General features: G+C 46.5%; 2 protein-coding genes and 1 long non-coding RNA gene across 5 annotated transcripts; 1 reads left to right on the forward strand and 2 right to left on the reverse strand.

Annotated features, from left to right (window-relative positions):
• Positions 1–105: 105 nt before the first annotated feature.
• On the reverse strand, positions 106–15,830 carry rtn3 (reticulon 3). 3 transcript variants are annotated; one of them, XM_086023401.1, is made up of 9 exons: positions 15,123–15,830; positions 11,394–11,441; positions 6,978–9,137; positions 5,063–5,270; positions 4,605–4,743; positions 3,490–3,559; positions 3,138–3,184; positions 2,364–2,422; positions 106–2,276 (listed from the first exon to the last, which is right to left on the reverse strand). In XM_086023401.1, exons 1-9 carry the CDS (start codon positions 15,211–15,213, stop codon positions 2,228–2,230), a joined length of 2,871 nt encoding a protein of 956 aa, XP_085879527.1. In that variant the 5' UTR covers positions 15,214–15,830; the 3' UTR covers positions 106–2,227. The 3 variants fall into 3 exon arrangements, with proteins under 3 accessions (XP_085879527.1, XP_085879528.1, XP_085879529.1); XM_086023402.1 differs by lacking the exon at positions 6,978–9,137 and having other exon boundaries at positions 15,123–15,802; XM_086023403.1 differs by lacking the exons at positions 6,978–9,137; positions 11,394–11,441 and having other exon boundaries at positions 15,123–15,797.
• LOC147150731 (uncharacterized) lies at positions 14,583–17,420 on the forward strand. Its single transcript, XR_015085690.1, has 2 exons — positions 14,583–14,819; positions 16,133–17,420. It is a non-coding gene; the product is annotated as an uncharacterized LOC147150731 (long non-coding RNA).
• cirop (ciliated left-right organizer metallopeptidase) lies at positions 15,942–22,593 on the reverse strand. The gene is made up of 13 exons (XM_086023414.1): positions 22,105–22,593; positions 21,011–21,104; positions 20,870–20,921; positions 20,089–20,238; positions 19,918–20,025; positions 19,544–19,780; positions 19,290–19,473; positions 18,014–18,083; positions 17,838–17,934; positions 17,669–17,776; positions 16,630–16,752; positions 16,432–16,532; positions 15,942–16,338 (listed from the first exon to the last, which is right to left on the reverse strand). The coding sequence occupies exons 1-13, from the start codon at positions 22,376–22,378 to the stop codon at positions 16,158–16,160; spliced, it is 1,779 nt and encodes a 592-aa protein (XP_085879540.1). The 5' UTR covers positions 22,379–22,593; the 3' UTR covers positions 15,942–16,157.
• Positions 22,594–22,596: the final 3 nt, after the last annotated feature.

Consider the following 22,596-nt stretch of genomic DNA (forward strand, 5'->3'; position numbering starts at 1 on the left):
CATCTAGTGGAAGAACATTTCATTGTTCTGCCATTGGCATATAATAGTAATAAAATAGATTAATAAAGTTTTTTTTTTTTTTTAGCAAAACAGAAGACGCCAACAGTACTTTGACGTGTTTTTATTCATTTCACTTGAACATGAGTACAGACCACATACTGTCTCCCTCCCCCTTTTTTCTCTCTCCGGTGACATCATTCGCAAAAAAAAAAAAAAAAAAAAAAAAAAAAGCTAGAACCATAATAGCTAAACAGAACATGTTAAGAGAACGACATCAAGGGCAACAAAAGAAGAAACACGGCACTCCTGTCTCTCAAACGCACACATTCCCATACTGGATGAAAATCAACATGCTTTGCGCAAAGCGGCTTCATTCATTATATCGTACAAGAAAGGAGAAACATATGAGTCCTTTCAGGAACTAGTGCTTGAACGGAGCCAAATGAGAAGGTAGCAGGCGGGGGGCTAACACGGCATCCGTGGGCATGCATAGCGGGGAATGTCGGACTGCTCAAAGTCATGAAAGGTCGCGCGCGGGTGACCAACACAAACACGTACGTCTCGTTTTCCTTCGGAGCGCCAGCCGACGCACGACGATACGAACGAACACCACTGCTAATACAAAAATGACAATCTCAATAGAACTTGTAATATGGGTGAGAACTATGCGGGGGCCTGCAAAAATGTGACGACGAAACAAACAAGAGAAGACTCCAAAAGCTACACACCATTATCTCATCTTAAAACTGCAATGACTTAATTGCCACGTCTTTAGAATTACCGCAGTAGTAGTAAGTATATTTACATGCACGAGTGCACGGAAAGCCGTTTGAGCATTTCGCTCTTTGTCCTCACTAGTACGAGAAATTGGCGCACTACTGAAATATTTTTCTTCAACCACCGTATGACATTTTCGCACACTAGTACAACTACATGCTACTCGTAGTAAGTGTGGCAAGCCAGACGGCCTTTTATCCTACTAGCGTGCTAAAATGGTCATTGACAAAAGATTCTACCAGTTATTTGTGTGCATAAATGTCAAACTAGTAGGAGCAACATCACTTGTGATAAAAAAAAATACAAATAAAACTCGACTAGTATGCCCGACTTGCTTCTACTAGTGCGTTGAATTGCCTCACTCGTGAGGCCATGGGCAATTCAGTGCACTTGTAGGTTATTGCGCAATTGCTTGCCATATCCACTAATACAACTAGCAAAGTGCTAGATGTTAAATAGTATAATCTTATGTCACTACTAGTGCACAGAAATATCGCAGTTGTGAAAAACCATCACTAAAAACACAAAAAAAGTCATACTACTAGTGCAGTGAATTGTCTTACTGTCGTGAGGACAAGGAGCGTACTAGTAGTACATGGACAATTCCGGGTAGGATATTGAATAAATGCTCAAGCGCTTTGCCATATCCGTGCACTACCAGTAGCATTAGCGGAGCCCGAGTAGAATTTTACGATGTGACTAGTAGTACTAGAAGCACGGATGTCAACTAGTGCACAGTTTTGCCTCACCAGTGACACGGACATCTACTAGTGCACAGAAATGTCACAGCAGCGAAAAGAAATGTCATCTAGTAATGGGAAAAAAAAAAAAAACATCATTAGTAAGACAGCCGTTGGACTAGTGCACTGAATTGTCGTCCAGCGTACTAGTAGGCTACGGAATAAATGCTCCAACAACTCGCCATACGAGTGAGGCCCGTGTGAACTAGACTAAATCACCACAGCCGGCTGAGTGTTGCAAAAGCGTTTATTGTTGTGAATCCAACCCGTTCGGCGGCGTTTTCAGAATAAAAGAGCGCAGTGCAGAAACACACGTGAGCGACAGGCAAACCCGCTTCTACCAAAAAAAAAAGAAGAAAAAAAAAAAATGAGGACAATCTATGCAGAGCGACGAGAATAGCCACGATGACGCCGAGGACCAGGTTAGTATTAATAGATGCACTTTTGAAACGTTTCCTTAGTTGGATGAGGGGAAATGGTGTGGTTTTTAGTACAGACATTTTGCTCGCATGCACCCTTGAAGCCAGGCCAGAGATTCAGTCTAGTTCACGCTCTGGTACAATAGCGCAGTAGTTCTGACATTAAATACAGATTTTTTTTTTCCGATTTTCTTTATCTTTTCTTTTCAACCTAGTAAGGTTCAGTGTAGACGGGTGGTGCTTGGGGTCGGAGATGACTGGGAGCATTTTCTTTTTGTTTTTGTCAATGGATCATTCGGTTTTGCTGCGCTTGACGGCGCCGGGGAGTTTCTCTTGCAACCTGCGTGGGGAACAGCAAAATAGTTGCCGTTAAACCCGACCACGACGGCGGCGGCGGCGGCGGCGGCGGCAACGCCGCAGCACTTACTTGGCCATCGTGTTGTTGATTTGGGTACGAGCCAGGTCCACGTACTGGTCGATCTGCGTCTGTGGACACAACAAGTGGGGCCTTTTTGGTGAGCGTGGACAACAAAAGATGCACACAAAGAGCCTCGGGTGAGCTCAACGCCGACAGACAGACAGACAGACAGCTTCATTCTGACAAACCATTTGGAAAAATAATCCAATTGACATTCTCCCCCCTACCAATATTGCGATTGACGATGCGATCATATTTTTCGAGGTCCTGGAGCCATCGATTAGTCTGCTATAATTTAGGAAAGTGAGGCATGAAATCAAATGAAACGCAATCTACATCAATTAGAGGTGTTGACTTACGAAAGACTTTGCCTTGCAGTCTTTTAAGCATTGACTTAATTCTAGCAAACAAGTGTGGCAAAAGCAGACGTCCGATGACAACAATGACGCTACCAAAGTTGTGGCTTTGTCACGTAAACTTTTTATGAATAAAAAAAGTGTTTATTTTGAAAAGTTCAAATGTCTTCATTTTCTGAAGAAAAAAAAAATGGTGTGTTGAATTTACTCACTTGTATTTCGTCAAGTGGTTGCACAGAATAAAATCTGGATTCAGATGCATTTATTTGGTCGACGTATCGTCTAGTTAAAAAAAAATATCCACTTGAAAAAGTCAAATTGAGTAAATTCAACAAACCTTTCAGCGTATAGAGCATTTTGTTTTGGTCATATTACGGACGTGTCTTGGACTGCATCAGCGTGGTGTTGGAGAGCGGCCGATGCTCACCTTGTTCTTCTCGTAGATGGGCGGCACGGCGAAGAGCAGGATGTCGGCTGCGGAGAAGGCCAAAAGTCACAAAGTTTCATTTTTGGAGCCAGGGCCCCCTCTTCCGATCAAGTCGGCAAAGAGCCGATTAGCAGCGGTTGCTAAAGCAATTAGCATGCGTCAATATTTTTCTATTTTCCTCTTTCATTTTTTGTATTCAATTATTGACAATGAGACAGCACATGATGTTTACTGACATGTTTAAGGATGAATGTGATTTGAAAATAGGCAGAAAATCAATGAGTTAAGTCGATTAATGGGCAGGTGACTTGAGGACTTGTGGACGGACGGACGGCTCCTTTGTGAGTCTCACCGAGGATGAGGATGGTGATGCCATTAAAGACGGCGCCCACGTAGGTCAGCAGCCACATGACCACGGCCAACTACACAAAGAGGAAGCACAAGCTCAATAAGTTGCAGTCTCAAGGAAATCGGTGTCCATGTGCTATAAATTGTCAAAATGGCAGCTAATCGCATCACTTTGCCTTATTTCGATTGGATTAATTGGGAGTCAAATTGAACTTCCCCGGGTCATAAGTCTCAAGTCTGAACCTTCAAGTGTAAAGGGAAGTCAACGCACACATTTTCTTGACAATAATATGTTCTATGCACCTCCATGAGTCAAAACACGGCCTTTTGATTCATATTGCATTCGTGGAATATGAGTGAAGCAGCAAAACCCGCCCGTTTTTGGCCGTCTGAGGGAGCGGCCATTTTGTCACTTCTGTCTGTCAACTAAAAATGACATCACAAGTGCTCAGGGCTGAGGTAACGACCGATCACGGCTCAGCTGTCTTCTGAAGCTGAGCCGCGATCGGCTGTGATGTCATTTGTCGGCCTACGGCAAGTGGCAAAATGGCCGCCCCCCCGAGATGGATCAAAACGGCTGGATTTTGCCGCTTCATTTATAATCCACAAAGACAATATTATTCAGACTATCACGTTTAGACTAGTGGGGTCACACACAACAAATTATCGTAAAGATTTATTTCCTCTTTTTTATCAAAAAAAAAAAAAAGTCAGAAGTGCCCCCTAAATTTCAAGCAAGTCATTCATTTTTGTGTCATATTGTCGCGACCCTGCACTTTTGTTTGGTGTTGACAATTCTATAAATTGCGACCGTTGACGTGAATGTGTATGGTCGGAGTCCTGATCTGTGATTGGATGGGGGTCACATTAGCCACTTGCCTTCGGTATTTGCAGTCGTGGCGTGACAAAGCTGACACAACACGTTCACAAACCATCCCAAACCTTAGTTAATATTTGACCAGCTATTTTGTCAAGTGAGCACATCTACTTGTTGCCAAAGTCCAAGTCAAGTCCCAAGTCTGACTGGAATCAAGTCGCGTGTCTGACGCCCCCCCACCTCTGCTATGGGGGTGGGGGGGTGGGGGTCATCTTCAGCGGGCTCGCGCAATAGCGTCTCACCTTTAGGGAGTCCACGAGGTCCTCGACCAGGAAGAGGCGGCTCATCTGCTTCAGGGCTCGGTTAATGTAGGTCAGGCCGGCGTCCACGTGCTTGCGGAAGGTCTCCGGGGGGATGCTGACATCCTTATCTATCAGCGATCTAAGGGGAGGAGGAAAAGATGAGCTTTTTAAATCAGGCCTTCGTGCCCGCCGCACGCGCGCTTTCGTCCAACCGATCCGTGTTCTATTTTCATTTGGTAAAAACGTCGGGGACAGCTGCTTTGACGACTACAATAAGAAAGGAAAGTGTGCATTTGGCGGCGGCGGCGGTCAAACTGTGAGTTTGGGGCCGCATTGGATTGGTGGCGTCACACAGCACAAAGGGTCATTGGGAAAGGTGCGAGCGCTTGGCTGAGTGTCATCTTGAGCGGGCGGCGTTTCAATCAAAGGCAAACGCGTCTTCCCATGGGGCCGCTTACTTGAAGGGGTGTCCGTCGCCGGACTTCTGCACGGCCTGCACGACCGACTTGTAGATGCGGAAGGTGATGGTGACGCAGAGCAGCGCCAGGAGCAGGTAGGACACCACGCTGATGACGCTGAAGGCGGCCAGCGACAGCAGCAGCAGCATGGACAGGCCGAAGACCACGCCCGACTTCTTGGGGTCCCGCCAGTGAATCAGGTCCTTGACTGCGCACAAGCAGAGGTTGAGCGTGTTACGCGCCGGCCAAATTCACCCGAGCCGCCCGAGTGAAAGACGCGCAGTCGCGGCGGATGGCCCTCTCGCGTTTGTCAAGAGTCGCGCATGCAGAAATGATTGCCTCTGTGCAAGAGTTGCGTAACGTCAGAGTGGGTTGGCACCCTCAAACTGCCAGAGGGAAAGAAAGGTGTGCGCGCGCGCGCGCGCGCATGTCGTCATGTGACTCGGCGCCTCGAGACTGCTCCGGTCGGGATTATTTTGTGTGGCCAAAATGGGGGTGGTCGGTGTTGCCCCCGGTGCGTATTTCTAGCTCAAGGGTCTCAAACCTTTCAAATGCAGAGAGAATTTGCCCCTCATCATCCTAACAGCCATACCACATGCACACCCAAAAATGTTTCCTATTTTTGTGGCCAATGGTCGGATAAATTCATATATTCAAGAACAAAGATTGTTTTTCCAGGGTAAAAAGTTGTAAATGTTATGAAAATGAAGCTGCATCTTCCCCAAAATGAAGCCAAAGTAGCACATCTCACTGAGTGAAAAATTGGGCCTTTTGTTTGGTAAAAGAAATACACCTCATCCTGTATTTCATGCGATTTGTTGGAAAACAAAAAAAATCGTATTCATGCGCGTCTCATTTCTTGGCCGATACGTCACATGATATCATTCCAGAGCTTTTAATTGGCCCGAAGCGGTGGCAGGGATGACTAATTGGTTGGTGTTTGTTTGCCGCGCCAGTGCACATGTTCAAAATGTTCTTTTGCAGGCCCCACAAGCTTGACAACTCCAACTTTAGCCGCACCGAAGGAGCCGTGTGGCTTTACGAGAAGAACTGAACACATATGAGCCCAAAACCATCTAAAAGGTTTCATAATTCAGATCATGCAAAAGAGATTACGTGTTGCAGCAGCAGCAGCAGCACCAGCAGCAGCACCGTTGACGGGCCTCAAAGGGAAACAAAGGCGGCTCTATTGTTCCATAAGCCAACAGCGAGATTGTGTCAACAGCACATACCACGAAGGGAGAACTTTTCCTGCATCGTGGCAGGGAAAACAGGTCAAATTGGGACTAGATAGGAATTCTCAACAAAACGGGCCGTGCACAAAAAAGGCACGTGTGTTTGTGCGCGCGCGATTGCCGAGAGGCGGCCCGAGCCGGATTGGCTTGTCTAACTGCGGCTTTTGCTGGCTTCCCTGGGCCCTGCTCTCTTTTGGTGGCCCGTTTCCACGGCGCAGCTCTTAAAGCTGCACACCGCGAGCGCCACGCACTTGGTCGCCGACGAGACAAAACGGGAGCATTTTGTCAAGCGGGTGGACACGAGGCCTGCCGGCGTCCACCGGCGCTGGCCGAGCCACAACTTCCCGAACGCAACATGAGCCTTATCGCCGTCAGGAAACAAATGCGTTTTCACAGCTCGTGAGGTTCCAAAACGCTGACCAACTAACACGTCCAGTTGAGCATCGAGTTGAAGCAGATTATCTTTGCAGGAGTACTTTCCACTTGTACTTCGCCCTGCGCTGTATACGAAACCGTTTTCAAACACCGATTAGTTGTACGTCCGCGTGTTGTCACTGGATATTCCGACAAAACGGCACCTACTTAAATAAGCGCTCTACGCTACAGTAGATCCGCTGACGGCGGTTTGACGCACAGCTAAAGACGGCCGCCGGGTAACTAGCCAAAAGAATTAGCATTACCTGATACGTGGGTTAGTATTGCCGTCAAGACATGCTCCGCAAGATGATAGGCCTCCGCGACCCATAGGTCAACGGCGTCTACCTCTTCAGAATATGCGCAGTCAGTGCCAAGTATGCTGCTCTGGGAACACGGCGCACTCGTCAGCGAGGGAAAGGAAGCGTGCCGGACACATGCGGCGTTATCGTTTTCCGGAGTCTTGGCTCGAGTTTCATCTTCTGCCTCCTGACTGCTGCCCAACTGTTTGAGAGCACCGATTGTAAGCCGCTCCTGTTCCATATCCGTCAGGGCAGTTGGAGTCGACCGCAGCCCGTACTCGTCATCGGAGGCAACACTTTGAGAGTCGTCCGGTTCTTCGCCCTCCCTCGATTTGAGGCATTCTCTCATGAACTCCACAAAACTATCGACAGGCTCGGGAGCGGAGCCGTCATCTGAGCCCGTTGCGTGGGAAAGGTCAGGCGGGTTATCGGGAAAAGGACGGCCGGTAGGCGCGTCGGCGTTGTCGCGGTTTGGCAACTCATCCTGCGTTTTAGTCTCAACCTCAGCAGGGTCTGAAACAAAGTAGTCTTTGGCTCCTTTGATCATTTCCTCGTTCTCACAGAAGGGAGACGACGGCTCGTAGTCAAACGACTGCCCCTCATAAGTGTCACCTCGCATAAAACTATTTCGTGAGAAGACAGCAGCCACATCCTTGTCAGTATGGGGTACGCTCCGGGTAGAATCAAAATCAGCTTGGTCTTGTCCGCCGATATTTTGCCGCGCTTCATCTGACCACTCGTCATCATTGCTGGGTGAGTGAATGTCTTTGTTTGCATCTGTCAAAGGAGTGGTGGGAGCAGTCTTTGATTTTTCCGGTTGTTCCGGGGACAAATCAAATCCGGAGTCGTTGAGTTCCGCTTGAGGATCGAGGATCTTTTCCGGGGGGCTGCAATCGTCATCAGACTCGACGGGAGAGGAAGGAGGGGAATAGCCTTCCATGAATTCCGTTTCTACAGGCCTTCTGTTTGGTGCTTCGTTCCCATCCTCTGGTGCCGTCTCTGCAGTTTTTGCTCCTTCGTTGACAACCTCGTAGTCTTCTTCCTCAAATTCCATTTCCATCTCCTCATCACTGCAGTTTGGCTCCTCCGTTTCAATGACATTAATTGTGGGAACCTGCATTAGCTTCCTTTCCGATCTTACTGGCGGCGTCACCCTTTCTGCCTCAGCGAAAGAGGTCGCAGGAGAAGAGGCCATGTCACCGGCGGGTGGAGGACAATCGGATTTTGGAGAGGCCACATCAGGAGTGAAAGCATCTTCAATAACCGTTTCATCAGACTCCCCTGAACTATCTACTTCTCTCGCCTCTCCAGGTTCCAGATCGCCAGCCCAAGTGGTCCTCTTGTCATTGGGAGCGTCCCGAACGGCATCGTCTGTAGGGGAGCCGGGAGGAGACGGGGGCTCAGTGCCGGAAAGAGGTGGTAAAGCCGGATGCTCCGACTCAAGCTGTGCTGGAGCTTGGACACCACAACTGTCCTGCTGAGCCCACATGTAGGCTGTTGGCAGAAAGTGAAGGTCAAAGTCTGCCTCCTCAACACAGGCCTCTTTCTGTGGCTCCTTCGGTTTTGGAGACTCACATGACGACTCCGTGAAAGCATTAGTGACACCAGCGAGCGTAGGAAAAGAAGGATTTTCCTCGGTCAGCTTCAATTCGGAAGAAACGTTGCCTTTAACGAAGCCTGCAGCGTGCAAATCTGGCACTGGCGGTAGATGAGCCTTCATCCAAGCTTCCGTTTCTTCAAACTCATTCATTTGTCGCAACTCTCCGAACACCTCAAAGGGCGATTCGGGTGAATCCAGATCAGGAGAGCCTCTCTTCGTCTGAACCGTTGCCGTGTTTTTCTCCACGCAGTGCTTGGGAGGTTTCGCTAGGTCGGAGGGACATTTGTCAGGGTGGCGGTTTTTGAGGTGCGAGGAACAGTCGCTTCGAAAATACGTCTCCTTTTTGGCGGCAAGCGCTTCCAGAGCTTTTATGCGCTCAGAAACCGGAGACGTCTTAATTGGGGACTCGGGCTGTGCCTCGCCTCCATAATTATCAGGCGAAAAAGAGACTGGCTGAGAAGAAAAGCGTAGGGACGTTGCAACCCCTTCACTGGGCTTGCCGGAACCCAGCACCGTCTTTACGTCTGCATTGACACGCAAGGGAGACGACAAGCAAAGGAGAAGAGAGAGCAGGGGAGGTCATACACATCACATCTAAAGTCCAATGCAATTCGGATATTCTTAACCATGTACTGCTACTGCAGCTCAAGCATTCATGCATTTGGATCATGGCAATGTGAGTTCCAAGAGCATACGGGATGACCCTTCTACTTTTGCAGTACGGTAGCTGCAATCAAGAGGCAATTGACAAGGTCAAGTCATAGTGATAGCATGGACCAGGCGACCCCCCACCTCCACCACCCAAAAACAACTGCAACTTGTGCGTTGGATTAATAACTTGCAATGGAGTTCTTTAACTATTCAACAAGTGTGTACTGAACAAAAAAACATTTACTGTACAATGTATTCATTCTTAATTAATTGTACTTTTTATAGTTGACCAACAGACAAACGCAGCATTGGGTGATGCTGCAATTTCACAAGTAAGCAGCATAACTCGATGTTAAATATTTTATTAATCGTATTCACCTATTTAGTTTTTTCCCTGTGGAATTTATGCTGAGTGCTTCACTGAAGCACTTAGTGGACCTAGCAGTATTTTTGGTGCTCTTTCTGCAATGCCCACAAGGTGCCGACAAAACTCCACGTTCCATAAAAAGCCGCCACGTTAGCAGCAGCGCAGCTAGCGTTGGCCACCGGCCGACTAGTCAGTCGGCTTCACAACGTGACGGAAGATTCCAGGAGAGGTCCAACAGGAAGGCAAGGCGAGAAAGCGGGTGCTAAAGATCTCGAGGTGACGCAGAGAAAGATCAGGATCGCCACTAGCAGTGCTCCCAGTTACGGCTAGCCGCTAGCAATGTATGGTACAGAAAGTGCACAATTAAAACTAGACTTGTTAAGTGTCTATGTTTCAGTGAGGCAATAATGTCATCAAATAGGAAAGTAGTAATTGGTATCTTTCGGGGTTGCAAAGCAGCAAGGTACATGTCAACATCCTCACACTCCTAGCATAGTTTGTTGGGATCAATCTGTAATCTACTCATTTTTAACAGGACTGTTGTAAACGAGTTTGAAATGATATTTTTTCAAGAATATGTTCCCCGCTGGTCTACCAGTTGAAACACGGCATTGTGATTCATTTTGCGTTTGTGGAGTTTAAATTAAGCAGCAAAATGCACTTGTTTTCAGCCATCTCTGGGGGCGGCCATTTTGTCATTCTGTTGACTGAAAATAACATCACAACTGCTCACAACGACCAATCACGGCTCACGTTCAGAAAACAAGTCAGCTTCAGTTTCAACTAGTAGGCCTGCGGGGAACATAGTCTTGAAAAAAATATGTTTGGGTTGACTTCCGCTTTAAGGGATTTGGATTACGGTTTGGGGTTTGACAGATATCATTAGTGTGTTGATGTTTTGTAGGAGTGAAACCAATATTGAAAATGAACAAAAAGCGTCCTTACCGTCAACTCATCGCATTTCATTGAGGCATCATTGAAGAGTGTCAACAAGAAACCTTAAGACCAACTACGGCATCAGTACTGCTCGATCTACCTAGCTTCTAGGCTAACATCGCTACGCAGCACTATTGATGGCAGTGAATTGTGAAAAGCAGCCAAACTCAAAGCCAAGTCTTAATGGCTGAAGCAAAGAAGCGTGCCATGCGCAAAGCCACAAGCAGATCGTGAGGCGGGCGGAGGGCCAGTTGACGGCCAGGGGGCGGGCCCGTGTCCCCGCCGGGCCGTGGATGATCTCTTCCGTGCCACTCTTCCTCCCTTAAGTTGGGCCCCTTTGCTGCTCGCTCTGATAGCGGTTTTCAGCTATTGGCTAAGGCGGAAGGTGGGACCGACCCCCTCGGGGCACCAACCGGATCCATTTTTAGGTTCCTACCCCGGCCCATACAGTGTGAACTTTTCTTGCCGTCTTAAAATAAGGGTGGCAATCTGGGGATTATCTCAAACCTGCAGTCGGTCCCGCTGACCTCAATAATGTTCACTCGCAGGCGATAAAGACTGAAACGGATCGGAGGAGCGGCAGCTGCAGAGGCCCGACCGAGTCTTGTTCGTAAAGACGTCGATGCCTGCAATCAAAATGAGGCACTTGGGGTTTTTTTTTTTTGGGTGCGTCACACGACTCAAGACGTGGCTTCGGCAAGAAGGGCACGCCGGGGTTGCTACGGGCGGAGAGCGGCGTACGGCCTTTGGGGAGCAAGAGGCGGACGGGCGCTAGAAAGAGGGATGGAGAAGCAGGCGAGCGGCGTGAAGAGAAGCGTACACTTGCCTTGTGACGACTGAATGAGAGATACGGGCGAGGAGGAAAGAAAGGAATCTGAAACAAAACCAAAACAACAACCAAAACAAAGGACAGAAGAGTGGTGAATGCAGGAGAAAAATGAACCCCTGCCCACTGCACAACCACTTGACTTACTCAACTCTATGTGCTACAACAACAACAACAACAACAACACACGCACATGCAGCTTTACAATGCTTGCAAGTATCCAAGTACAAACACGTCACTACTGTACTTCAGTTGACTTTTCCGCTATCTGGACTTTGAGTACTATGAATTCATTTTGACGTTCAGGGTCAGGACTTTCGGCAGAGTCTTTTTCCAACCGTGCAGGTTTATTTGCCAACCTTTCATGGGAACTGAAGAGACTTTCTTCTCTGTTGCTATGCAAAAATTGAGCATGACACGGCAAGATCATGCGCTCCACAGCCCCCGTGATAACGTTTCATGGCTTAGAAGATAAAAAACAATGAATACAACTTGACAACAGCCTCTGAACTGGCTTTTTCTCGGGGTTATACTGCCGACTCCGCACGGTTATCCGGTTATTTCCATGGCACGGCTGCCAATGAAACGTTTTGGATGGACTGGCTGGAGTTCCGCAAGTGCTGCATCCTTGTTGCTGTCAAGGAATGCGTGGAGTGCTACGACTACTACGCCTCACACTTTCACATTGGGGGGGGGGGGGGGGGTGGCGTGGCACTTGGATGTGATACAGGCTTTGCAGGTTGGGCTTGGTGCGCCCTTGCCGAGCGGCATTCCGTCTCTCGGCTCACTCCGGGCCGTTTGCCCTCGCATGCCACACCTTCGATATGCAAGCTCTCAGGTTTCCCACACTAGTTGTACTAAAAGAAAGACATCACGGGGGGCTTCCCCCCCCCCCCCAGGATGGTGCTAGCGGAGGTTGTGCTGCCATAGCGACTAACGCTGGCCTATCTGGTGGCATCTCCCCCTGAGGGCTCTTTGATCGCGTGCGTGACCTCGATGAAATGATCCAAGCCGGATCAGCGGCAGGCAAGTACGAAGAGCAGGGGGCCGAAAAGACTCGGCGTTCCGGAGCCTTCCGGGGCCCTGCCCACTTTGATCAATGGACTCTTTTAGGCAGAGGTGGTGCAATACGGTTGTAAAAGTCAAGCCGCCATTGTAGGAAGCTTGGAAACTAGTCACAGCATATTATGTTCACTTTTGAAGGTTCATACACTGCATGCAGAAATATACATTTGAGACAAATTGAATCTCTCAAATCAAAGCAAATGAGTTCCTCAATTCATGATTTTCCCCCTTGTTTATCAAGACACATTTTTGTCACAATCAAGGAGTCACCTCACAATCAAAAAGTGTGAAATCGGACACAGTTCGATCGAAATCAGGCCTCTTTTATATGGCGAGAAAATTCCGATAAGGATCTGCCGCTGCGAGTGCAGCGTGACCGGACACAAATAATGCTGGCTGTCCATTTTAAATAAATAAATAAATAAATACATACATCGAAACCCCCTTGGCCAAATGACAGCAAAAAACATTTGGACATGATTCATTTAAATATTGTTGGAAATAGGGTCCATTGGGTGTATACAAAGACAGCAGTCAGAGGGAAAATAAAAACTTCCCACTTGGCACGAATTACACAAATAATACTGGAGCATAATGACACTCCATTTAAGACTTAGCTCATAGCAAAATGCAGCTTGCAATCTTGGATTCATCGTCATTTAAAGCAATGGGGGTCATCTCAAATATGGCTCAAGTGAAATCACAGGCGTGCACGTGTGCATGTTTACATGTACTTGCTATTAATGTGTGTCAAGTCTAAATGAGGCTGCAGGGCAAATGTACTCTGTGGGCACATTTCCTCTGAAGCAATGCAGATGCAGAAACCAGGTCCTCATTTGAAGTGTGCCACTTCCTCCGCGACCGGCCTGTTGACAATTACAACGCCCTTCACCTGCTGCCGCACGCTAGTTCAAAGATTTTTGGCTGTCCGCCAATTGTCTGTCACGGAAATTCCTGAAATATCTCAGAAATATACAATTAAGAGTGATAGTTTTGTCGGGGTTTTTACAGTAGTGTTAATACCAAATATTGATTAAAAATGCTGTCAAGTGTCCATGCAAGTATCAAATTATGGACAATGGACAAGATATTTCGTAGCTGCACTAAGTGGGCTTTTTGGACATTTCATTTGAGACAGGAAGTTTAAATGTAATGTGTTAGCATTGTTATTTTGTGTCCTCATCACAGGCATGCTCTGAAAATACAATACAATTTTATTTCATGGAATGGTATCATATAGGGCCAGATTAATATGTTTATTCTTTTTTAGGCCGATTTTGATATTTAGCAGAATAAACTTCAGATAACTGATTCATCAATGACTTTATTATAATGTATAAAATAACCTATTTTTTTGGTTTCTTCATGCTTACAACAACTCAGATATGAATTACATGCAGAAGGTTTTACTGTTTTACAATACTTTGTCTTTTCCTATTTCTTTGTTGTTTTTTCCCCCACTTTATTTCTATTAGAATGTCTGTCTGGTTAAATACTCTCTCACACACACAGACATGTGATTAGTGAATAATCCCTGTTGAGAATGCAAGCGAGGCCCCGAAACTCGGGTTTTGAGGCTACTCGGCCAGCCGTGTTCTTGCCATTTGAAAAGGGTCGTCAATGGGAATTTTGACGGCAGTCAAACATTTAAAAGACATTCAGTGACCTCTTGTTGAATTTGGTTCAATAGATTAAAGCAAAGACAGCATCGTGCGTGTGACTGGTGTCTATTACACACGTGCGGAACAGCTGAGCAGTGAAAGATGACAGCTGCTTATAGTGGGGATCGTATTTCAGTAGGTTAAAGAATAGCCTACCTGATACTCAGCCAAAACGGTGAGGGAAATAAGAGATCAATTGAGCTTCCATTTAGACATATGCCGAAACGAACAGAGGGGATGACACAATGAGCAACAGCATCCAATGACATCACGGCTCTCCGACTCTAATCAAAAAGTTATCAAATAGCGTCGTATTGGCGGCATTGCATGCCACACCCAAGCGTGTATGGAGGATTTTTTTTCATTGCTTTGAAGGCTTTATATGCAGGGAAAGAAAAGATTGCTGGAGTGATGGTGAAAGCTGCCACTCCCTTAATAAAAATAAGCAGCCTATCAGGCCAGAGGTGACAACACTGGCAGCGTGTTTGAATGACACGAGGAGGACACGTAAATGACAGCGTCCTTATGATTATTTAAAATAGCCACACTTGTTTTCAGACTTCTTTTTAATCATTTAAAACGTGGAAACGGGAAGGTGCTGCGCCTTTAAGAGATGCTGCCTTCAGGGCCACTTGCTTCTGTAATTCCCCCGCAGTGCACAACAAGCAGCATTTTGCACTAAGACGTTACAATTAAAAAGGTATGTTGGAATGTTAATGCTGAGAAAATTAAGCAAAAACAAAACAGAAAAAACAAAAACAAAAAAAAACCAAAAGGTCGAAGCCACGCCGGGTGCTATTTTTAGTCAAAACTGACCACAGGTGTATCCATTAGTCAATACAGTACAACAATGGCCAACGACAATAGACAAAAAATTAAAAAAAAAAAACAAAAAAAAACAGGCGACATGGCGGAATTGGGCGATCGCTAGTCAAATAATTCATCGTAATAATGTCAAATACATGTTTTAACTTTGAAATGATAGCTTTCGACTGTTTCTTACCGGACGGCCTCGGTTCTTTCAACGCAGAATTTTGTCCATCGGCGAGTCCCTGCGACGAGGATATCTGAGCAGACTGAGTCATTGGATCCATACTGCTTGTTCGACGACGACGACGAATAGAATTGGCAGCAAATGTCTCGTTTCGGTCGAATTGCTCTCAAATGTCGTCGTCGTTTTTTTCTCCCCAACCCCAAAGATCGGGACTTGTGCGCTGCGCCGTCGCGTCCGTCAAATGAGCCACCGAGAGCCGAAGATGGAAGGAAACCAGGCGGGCTAATGGAGGAGGAGAAAACACGTCGGATCGGTGCAGACACATTCAGGGACCCGATCTGCGAGTCGTACAATTGACGATCAAATCACCAACTGCCTGCGAGAGGCGAAAAAAAATTATATTTGATTGTGGGCCCTCGTTACACACACGTTCTGCGATGTTTGTCTTGTAAGATACCACAACCGAGGGGATGTATGTGCTGAACTCGCCGCAAGCGTGCGCGAAAATACGAAACATATTTCCTGAACACAACAAGTTCTTGTGCTGCTAGTAAAGATTTAAAAGGCTTTGACAGTTGAAAATAAATGACAAATTCTAGATGAATAGTAATAATATAGTATCATGATAATGATGATAGTAAAAAAAAAAAAGTGTTGTCACAGCCCGTGACAAATGTAACTGTTGGATCATTTATGTGTGGAAAAACACCATGTTAGCTATATAATCTATATTACAACTTCCTGGTTGTCCACCAATCACCTTTCCATAAATAGTCACGCACAACGGTGCTTTCATGGTCCTCCGGAATTTCGGAACACACGGCACGGATGGTTGCTTTGTTTCAAAGACTATTTTCTCCTCATCCAACAGAAAACAAAAACAACCACAATTATCCCCTCTCTTGGCACATGCTCTACCCATAAGTCAATTTTCCTTATGACACTTTATTGTATTCATAATGCCAAAGCATACCACATAAGACCAGCTACAGGGTCTTTTTTTTTTTTTTTTTAAACAGTGATCCTGAAAGAAGATCTCAGCGATTAAACATCCCCCGAAGCCGCATGGATCCGAACCTTGCAGGGGGAACGTTTGGAGCTCGTCAGACCGAGAACCAGGACACCCAGTGCTGCCGAAACACAGAGCACAGTGGTGACCAGGGGGTCTGCCGCAGCTCTGTATGCTGACCGGGTGTCATCCTGGAGTGACGTGTCATCTGGTTGACTGGTTTGAGACCCCAAAAAGAAAACAGTCTTTACTTAAATTGACTATAAATATAGGGTTGTATGGAGAAAAAAAAAAAAACGCTTGACTTGCCCGGTGGGGAAAACATCCTCAGCCTCTGAGGGAGGCCCAACATCAGAGTCCAGACACAACCTCTTGTCGGGGCAGAAAACGGAACCCCGGTATCCTCTTATCTGAAGCACATAAAGGCAGAGGAAGAAGGGTCAAGTAAAGTCGAGCCTTGGAACATTTCGGAAGCAGTTTAGTTTCTTCCACTTTGCACCGGCTAACCTGAACGCTGCCTCCTGCGGGGCAGTCCACCCAGTCGGAGCCCAACACCTGGACCCGGTAGCGGTTTGGTCCGGTGCACTTGTGTCTGTAACAGCGTCCTGTCACTATGAACTCGCTGGTGTTCTGTTAGCGAAAGCAGACACGGTCGGTTGTGACGCTTTGGCAGCCTTCTGTTTGGGGTACCGGACTCACTTGTACAAAACGCTACTTCGCTGAAACTGCCGTGTTTTTAGACATTCTGCTGTTATTATGCAGTGCATTCGAAAAGTATTCACAGTGTTTCACTTTTGCCACATTTTGCTATGTTACACTCTTATTCCATATTGGCATAAAATATCTGTCTTTGACCAAGCCCGGCCGGCCACAAAATTGCGATCATCCACAGGTCAACGGATGTCCTCACAAAAATATGCATAATTGTCTCTTGATGGAACAAGATGGCAGCAAAGAACAATTGTCTAAATGAAATTCCTCAGAGTATTCAACAAAGTTCCTTGATACAAAGATGCTACAAGATGGCAGCAAAGCGCTACCCCCCCCCCCCCCCTCCAATGAAACTCCTCAACTCACTTCAACATAGTTCCTTGGAAGCAAGAAGGCAAGGCACTACCTTTGTCTAAATGACACTCCTCAGCTCGCTTCGACATTGGTCCTCAGCACCAAGAAATCAGCAAAGCACTATTTTTGTCAAAATGAAACTCCTCAACACCCTTCAACATTGTTCCTTGACACCAAGATGTCACAAAATGGTAGCCAAGCACTACGTTTGTCTAAATAAAACCTCAATTTAATTCAGCATAGTTTGTGTATGTTTTTTCCAACTCATGTTCAATGCACAGTTTGTTTTAAAGTGATTACTTGGTGTTTTATTTTGAATACATTTGCAAAAGTCTTTGTTCATGTCATTCTGGGGTGATGAGTGTTGAGTTTTAGGGGGAAAAAAAAGAATTGAATCTATGTTAGGAACACGGCATTCCATAATGTCCAAAAACACAAAGCACTGAATACTTTGCCGCTACGTCGGCCTGCATGTACGTACAAGTGCGGTTAGCTGGGAGAAGAAACAGCGGCTGCGTGGGCCGAAGACCTCCCCGCCTTGCCGCTCGTCACTCGACTTCCTCTCGTTTTCGTTCTTCCAGCACTCGCTCTGAAACGCAAGCGGGAATTAAAAAGAGAAAAGAAAACTGCACACAATCAGAGGCACTTACTCGGTTCTCGAGGGCTTTGTAGATGCGACAGCCGTCCAGGTGAGCGTCCGTCTGGCACTGGGCTTTGTGGAGATGCAAATGGTGGCACCCGAGTCCACTACGGCCGCGAAGGGACACACTTGGTTACAATCGGCTTCAAACGGGCCAGACGCCACTCAAGGTCACATCACGTCCACCTGCCGCTACAGAAGAAGGACGACGAGTTGTCGTGGCAGGTCAACGTGGAACCAAACGATGCTCCTTGGCCTAAAAATAAAACAATCAATCAATCAATACAATAAAATCACAGGCATGCTTTGGGATTTTTTTTTAACAGATGGGTTGTACTCTACATGCCGTAGCATATACAATTACCACATTAAGTAAGTATGAAGTTACTTATTGAATTAAGTCATTGGCGAATCAAATGTAAATAAAATGTAAAAAAGTGAGACTGAGGATTTACCCCAATAATAAAATCCACGACTTACCAATGATGTTTTTAATATACTGATGTTATGAATAAATCAATGACAAAAACAAATTATGACAACAAATGAATATTTTATATTTAAAAAAAGCACTCACATAACATGTAATATTATTATTATTATTATTATTAAGTGAATTGTTTATAATGAAACTGTGAAAACTTAAGAATTGCATGAATTCATATCTTACAATTTCACACCTCATTATTATTAACATTGATGTATTTAATTTCATGAATAACTGGCCACTTTACCAAAGAATTGGTCAATGCAGTACTCTTAAATAAATGCTAAACAACACAATTAAAATGAGAATGAATCTATCTTTTGAGTAAAATAAACAACGCCACATTAAATTGAACTGAAATAATAATTTGATGACAGCTGATGACAACAAAAAGGAGAAGGGCAGCACGGTGGAGAGGTTGTGCGTTCGAATCCGGCCGCGGCCTTCGCGTGTGGAGTTTGCATGTTCTCCCCGTGCCTGCGTGGCTTTCCTACGCTAGGTTCATTGAGCGGCACCCTAAATGGTCCCCCCGTATGATCGTGTGTGCGAGCCCAGCCCCGCGATTGGCTGGCAACCGATTCAGGACGTACGCCGCCAGCTGTCCGGAGACAGCCGGGATAGGCTCCGGCACGCCCCTCCCGGCCGGCCCTCGTGATTTGGATAACGGATGGAGACATTAGAAAGGAGAAAGAATTCATATTTAATATATTTAAGCGCAAAGGAAGATGATTATACATATATTAGTAGAAAAATATTTGGCGAATGAATTAAGACATCATTTCCAAATGAGAATGACTTTTGCAGCAAAATAAACGCAATTATTTTGAAAGTGCATTTTAGAAAATAACTGCTGAGTTAATGATTGCTCAATTAATTAGAATGAATAGAATTCAATAAATGTTGCTGCAGTATTTTATCATTCCAGTGAACAATTTGACCTTTTGTCCATCCATCCATCACTTTGAGCTCTGGTACCTTTTCCCCAGACGAGATTCTGCGCCCGGCTGGTGTTGACGGTGTACCAGCCCGTGTCCTGAAACGCGGCCAAAGTGAGCGGGTCGATGCGCGTCGTGCCGGACCGGCCCGGCGCCGCCAACATGACGGAACCCTGCGCGAGTCGGGACTCCCAGTGTGACGACACGCCGCCGGGGGCTGCGTCCTGAACAGACCAGACAAAGGAGTCAGGCGAAAGAGGGCCGCCGCATCCCGGCTCGGAGACGGCGGCGCACCGAGTTCTCCAGCGGCCCCCCCAGCTCGGGATCCACGGCCGCCAGGTGCCTTTGCAACGCCGAGATGACGGACGGAGTGTATATCCTCATCTGGCCCCGTGCGTCGCTGTGAGTCACTTTGCCCCGAGGAGAACAGCCGACACCGGCTGAAAAGTCTCCTTCGGCCGAGCAGTCCGTCCACGTGGCGAAAAGATCTTTGGAGAAGCCCAGCGCGTGGAACAGCTCATGGACCACAGTCTGGAGGGGCGGGGCGGGGCGGGGCGGGGCGGGGCGGGGCGGGGCGGGGCGGGGCGGGTTCAAGTGAATCAGTTGTGGATTCAAAATGTCACTGAAACTGGAACAATGCAGCGCATTGGAAATGGACATGGACAGACCTGTTGAGTCAGACTTGTCAATCTTTCCCTGCAGATGACCACGACGCCAGCCAAAGGTCTCCCTCGGGCGTCCGTCTGGCAGCGGGCGGCGTAGGCCAACAGGCGAGGCTGCCGCGCACAATTCAACGTGAGCTTTCCATGACATGCCGTCCGACGGCAAACGAGCACTACCTGCGCCCTGCACTTGTCCGACGCTTGGACGTGGAGGTAAAGAAGGAAGTCGACGTCGGCCACTCCGGCGCCCGGACGCCTGAGAACCAACCCGCGGGTGGAGTTGGCCTGCGGGTAGACTTCGCATCCAGCAAGGTGATCATCCGGGATCTTCGGGGGGGGGGGGAAACAAAAACCATAAGCCTACTTCCTGAGCCACGTCCACTCCAATGCTTGACGTTCCTTATATTGGACTGAAATTGCGTACCTTCCTGTACTTCTACCTTAAGCACATCCAGCAACATGCATGTACCACTTTTCACCTGTTTGTGCCGACTGAATGAAAAAAAGGAGCAAGTTCAAGTGTACCTCTGACGGCCCATTTTGAAGGATCGATGGGGAAACGGAGCAATATTGTAAAGTTTGATCATCTGGTTTTCACATCTTTGTGTCTAGACTGTCTTGTATTCACAGAGGCAGCGTGCCCACAATCCCCGTGGTTCATTTGAATTCAAGGCGATTAAGAGTGATGGGAAAACGAAGCTTCAAATTTGCTTCATGAACCAGTTGTATTTTTTGACTCTTGTAGATGGCACCCTTGTTTAAATAAAGGTATTTAAGAAATGGCAAGTCAGTGTGCCTTCAGCCCTATGTTGAACAGTGCATGCCATCTAGAAGTGTCAAAAACTACAACTGGTTCGTGAAGCAAATTTGAAGTTTCATTTTCCCATCACTAGCGATTAATAAAGTATTTTTTTTAAAAAAGACAATTTGATGTCATCCGTCTCCAATATTCACTGACCTTTATATCCAGACACATCTCATGTCTGTAGTTTTTGTTTGCTTGGCCACACCTGAAAGCATTATTTCATGAAGTGATTGAAAAGGAGTCAGTCCGTGTACGGTGCGGTCGTTGATATTTTATTTATTATTACACACACACCTGTTGTAGTTGAGGGCGTTTGAATTCTTCCACAGAAACTTGCAGTATTTGTTGACGTCCCTCCTGAGCAGCAATGGGCTTGAGGCTCGCTCCACTATCAAAAGAAAACACGTGCGGCTTCTTGTTTGTGTGTGTCAGATCATGTGGAATTTTTAAGCGTTTGCTCTTGGACCCATTGGTCAGCCTGTGTGCAGTACGGCCGACCCTCCACCGTTATCGCACGGGCGCGCAGCAAGCCAAACAAACGTGCACGCATCGACATTTTTGCCTATTTTCGGACATGTGAACAGACCAAACCAGTCATTGAATCATAACCTGTGTTTGTGCATTTTTTGCACTGTCAATTTGAACGAATGTCCTGTTTTTGTATAAGTATGGCTATTTGGAAATAATGTTTTTTTTTTTAAATCTGATTCATTAATTAATCTAAAACAATAATTGACAAATTAATCCATTATTACAATAATCATTAGTGAGCACCTCTAAATTTGAAAAATGTGCATCCAATGCATGTGATCAGTATCAGAATCGGCAGTATAAAAGCCTAATTGGAACACACCTGATGTAAACACTATTCTTAATAAATCTTGCAACAATCGAATATTTTGAACAGATTCTTTTGTGGCATATTCTTAGCTATTTTGAAGAACATTTGAAATATACATTGTTTAAAAATACAGTATAGAGTCCTATTTTTCTTCTTTTTTTATGAAGGTGTTATTTTGAGAAATTACATTTTTGAAATACACTTTCTTCTTTGATTGATGTGGTACTACTTTTTTCTTTACCTTATTTGTCCAAATATGCCCATTCTTTTGATTTTTTTTGTTGAGTAAATAAATACAATTATTCTCATAAGAGCTCAGGATTTCACGACACTACGCGCCGGCGCGCATCGGAAATGTGGTTGACTTTTGTCCAAGCACTACCGCTTTTGTCCACATGGCACCGCCATGATCAACAAAAACGTACATGACACAGTGTTGCTTTAAGGTGTGCATACTTCAAAAAAATTCATGTCCTCTCTCCAAAAGATGACATTTTTTTTTCTTCAATTGAGTTGTATTTGTTTTTTTTAAATAGGACATATGTACCTGCCAGCAAGGACGACACGGTCCTCACTGCCCGCTCCACGGTGGCCCTCAGTCGCCGCTCCTCGCGCTGCGACAGGCGGTCGCCGTCTCGGGAAAGCCAAGTCCCGAACCTCATCGGGGCCGCCTCTCCCGGGCCGGGCGCCGAACTCGGCCGGGTGTCGCGGACCACTCGCACCCGTGCCTGAACCTCGTCGAAGATGCACCGGCACGGGGAGACCCGGAGCTCGCCACAGAGCAGAAGCAGGCCCAGACAAAATGGTCGCCAGCCAACCATCGCCTGTTAAGCCAACGCAAAATACACAAAGATTTCGTTTTGAAACAAGATAAATCAAGAATTCTCATGACCAGTGCGCTGGAGTCTCTTCAAGTGTTGCCGAGAGGAGCGGCCAGGCCAAGCCAAGCCAAGCCAGACTGATTGTTCCCGAGGAGTTCTTCTTTTGGGCCGCCGGTGTGAAATTCCACAAGGCCTTTTTTGCATACAAACTACCACAA

Source organism: Filicampus tigris, chromosome 2, assembly GCF_054856515.1.
Source record: "Filicampus tigris isolate MCC_2025a chromosome 2, RoL_Ftig_1.0, whole genome shotgun sequence".
NCBI classification, from domain to species: Eukaryota; Metazoa; Chordata; class Actinopteri; order Syngnathiformes; family Syngnathidae; genus Filicampus; species Filicampus tigris.

Bases quoted from the DNA above. Each gene is read 5' to 3' on its own strand.
- rtn3 (XM_086023401.1), bottom strand. From the start codon at position 15,213: ATGGATCCAATGACTCAGTCTGCTCAGATATCCTCGTCGCAGGGACTC. The intron at 11,442-15,122 runs GTAAGAAACAGT...GTTTTGTTTCAG, and splicing joins GAAAGAACCGAGGCCGTCCG to ATTCCTTTCTTTCCTCCTCG. The intron at 2,423-3,137 runs GTGAGCATCGGC...TTGTGTCCACAG, and splicing joins CCATCTACGAGAAGAACAAG to ACGCAGATCGACCAGTACGT.
- cirop (XM_086023414.1), bottom strand. From the start codon at position 22,378: ATGGTTGGCTGGCGACCATTTTGTCTGGGCCTGCTTCTGCTCTGTGGC. The intron at 20,239-20,869 runs GTCAGTGAATAT...CCCCCCCCGAAG, and splicing joins AGATGTGTCTGGATATAAAG to ATCCCGGATGATCACCTTGC. The intron at 16,339-16,431 runs GCAAGTCAAGCG...GTCTCAAACCAG, and splicing joins GAGGATGTTTTCCCCACCGG to TCAACCAGATGACACGTCAC.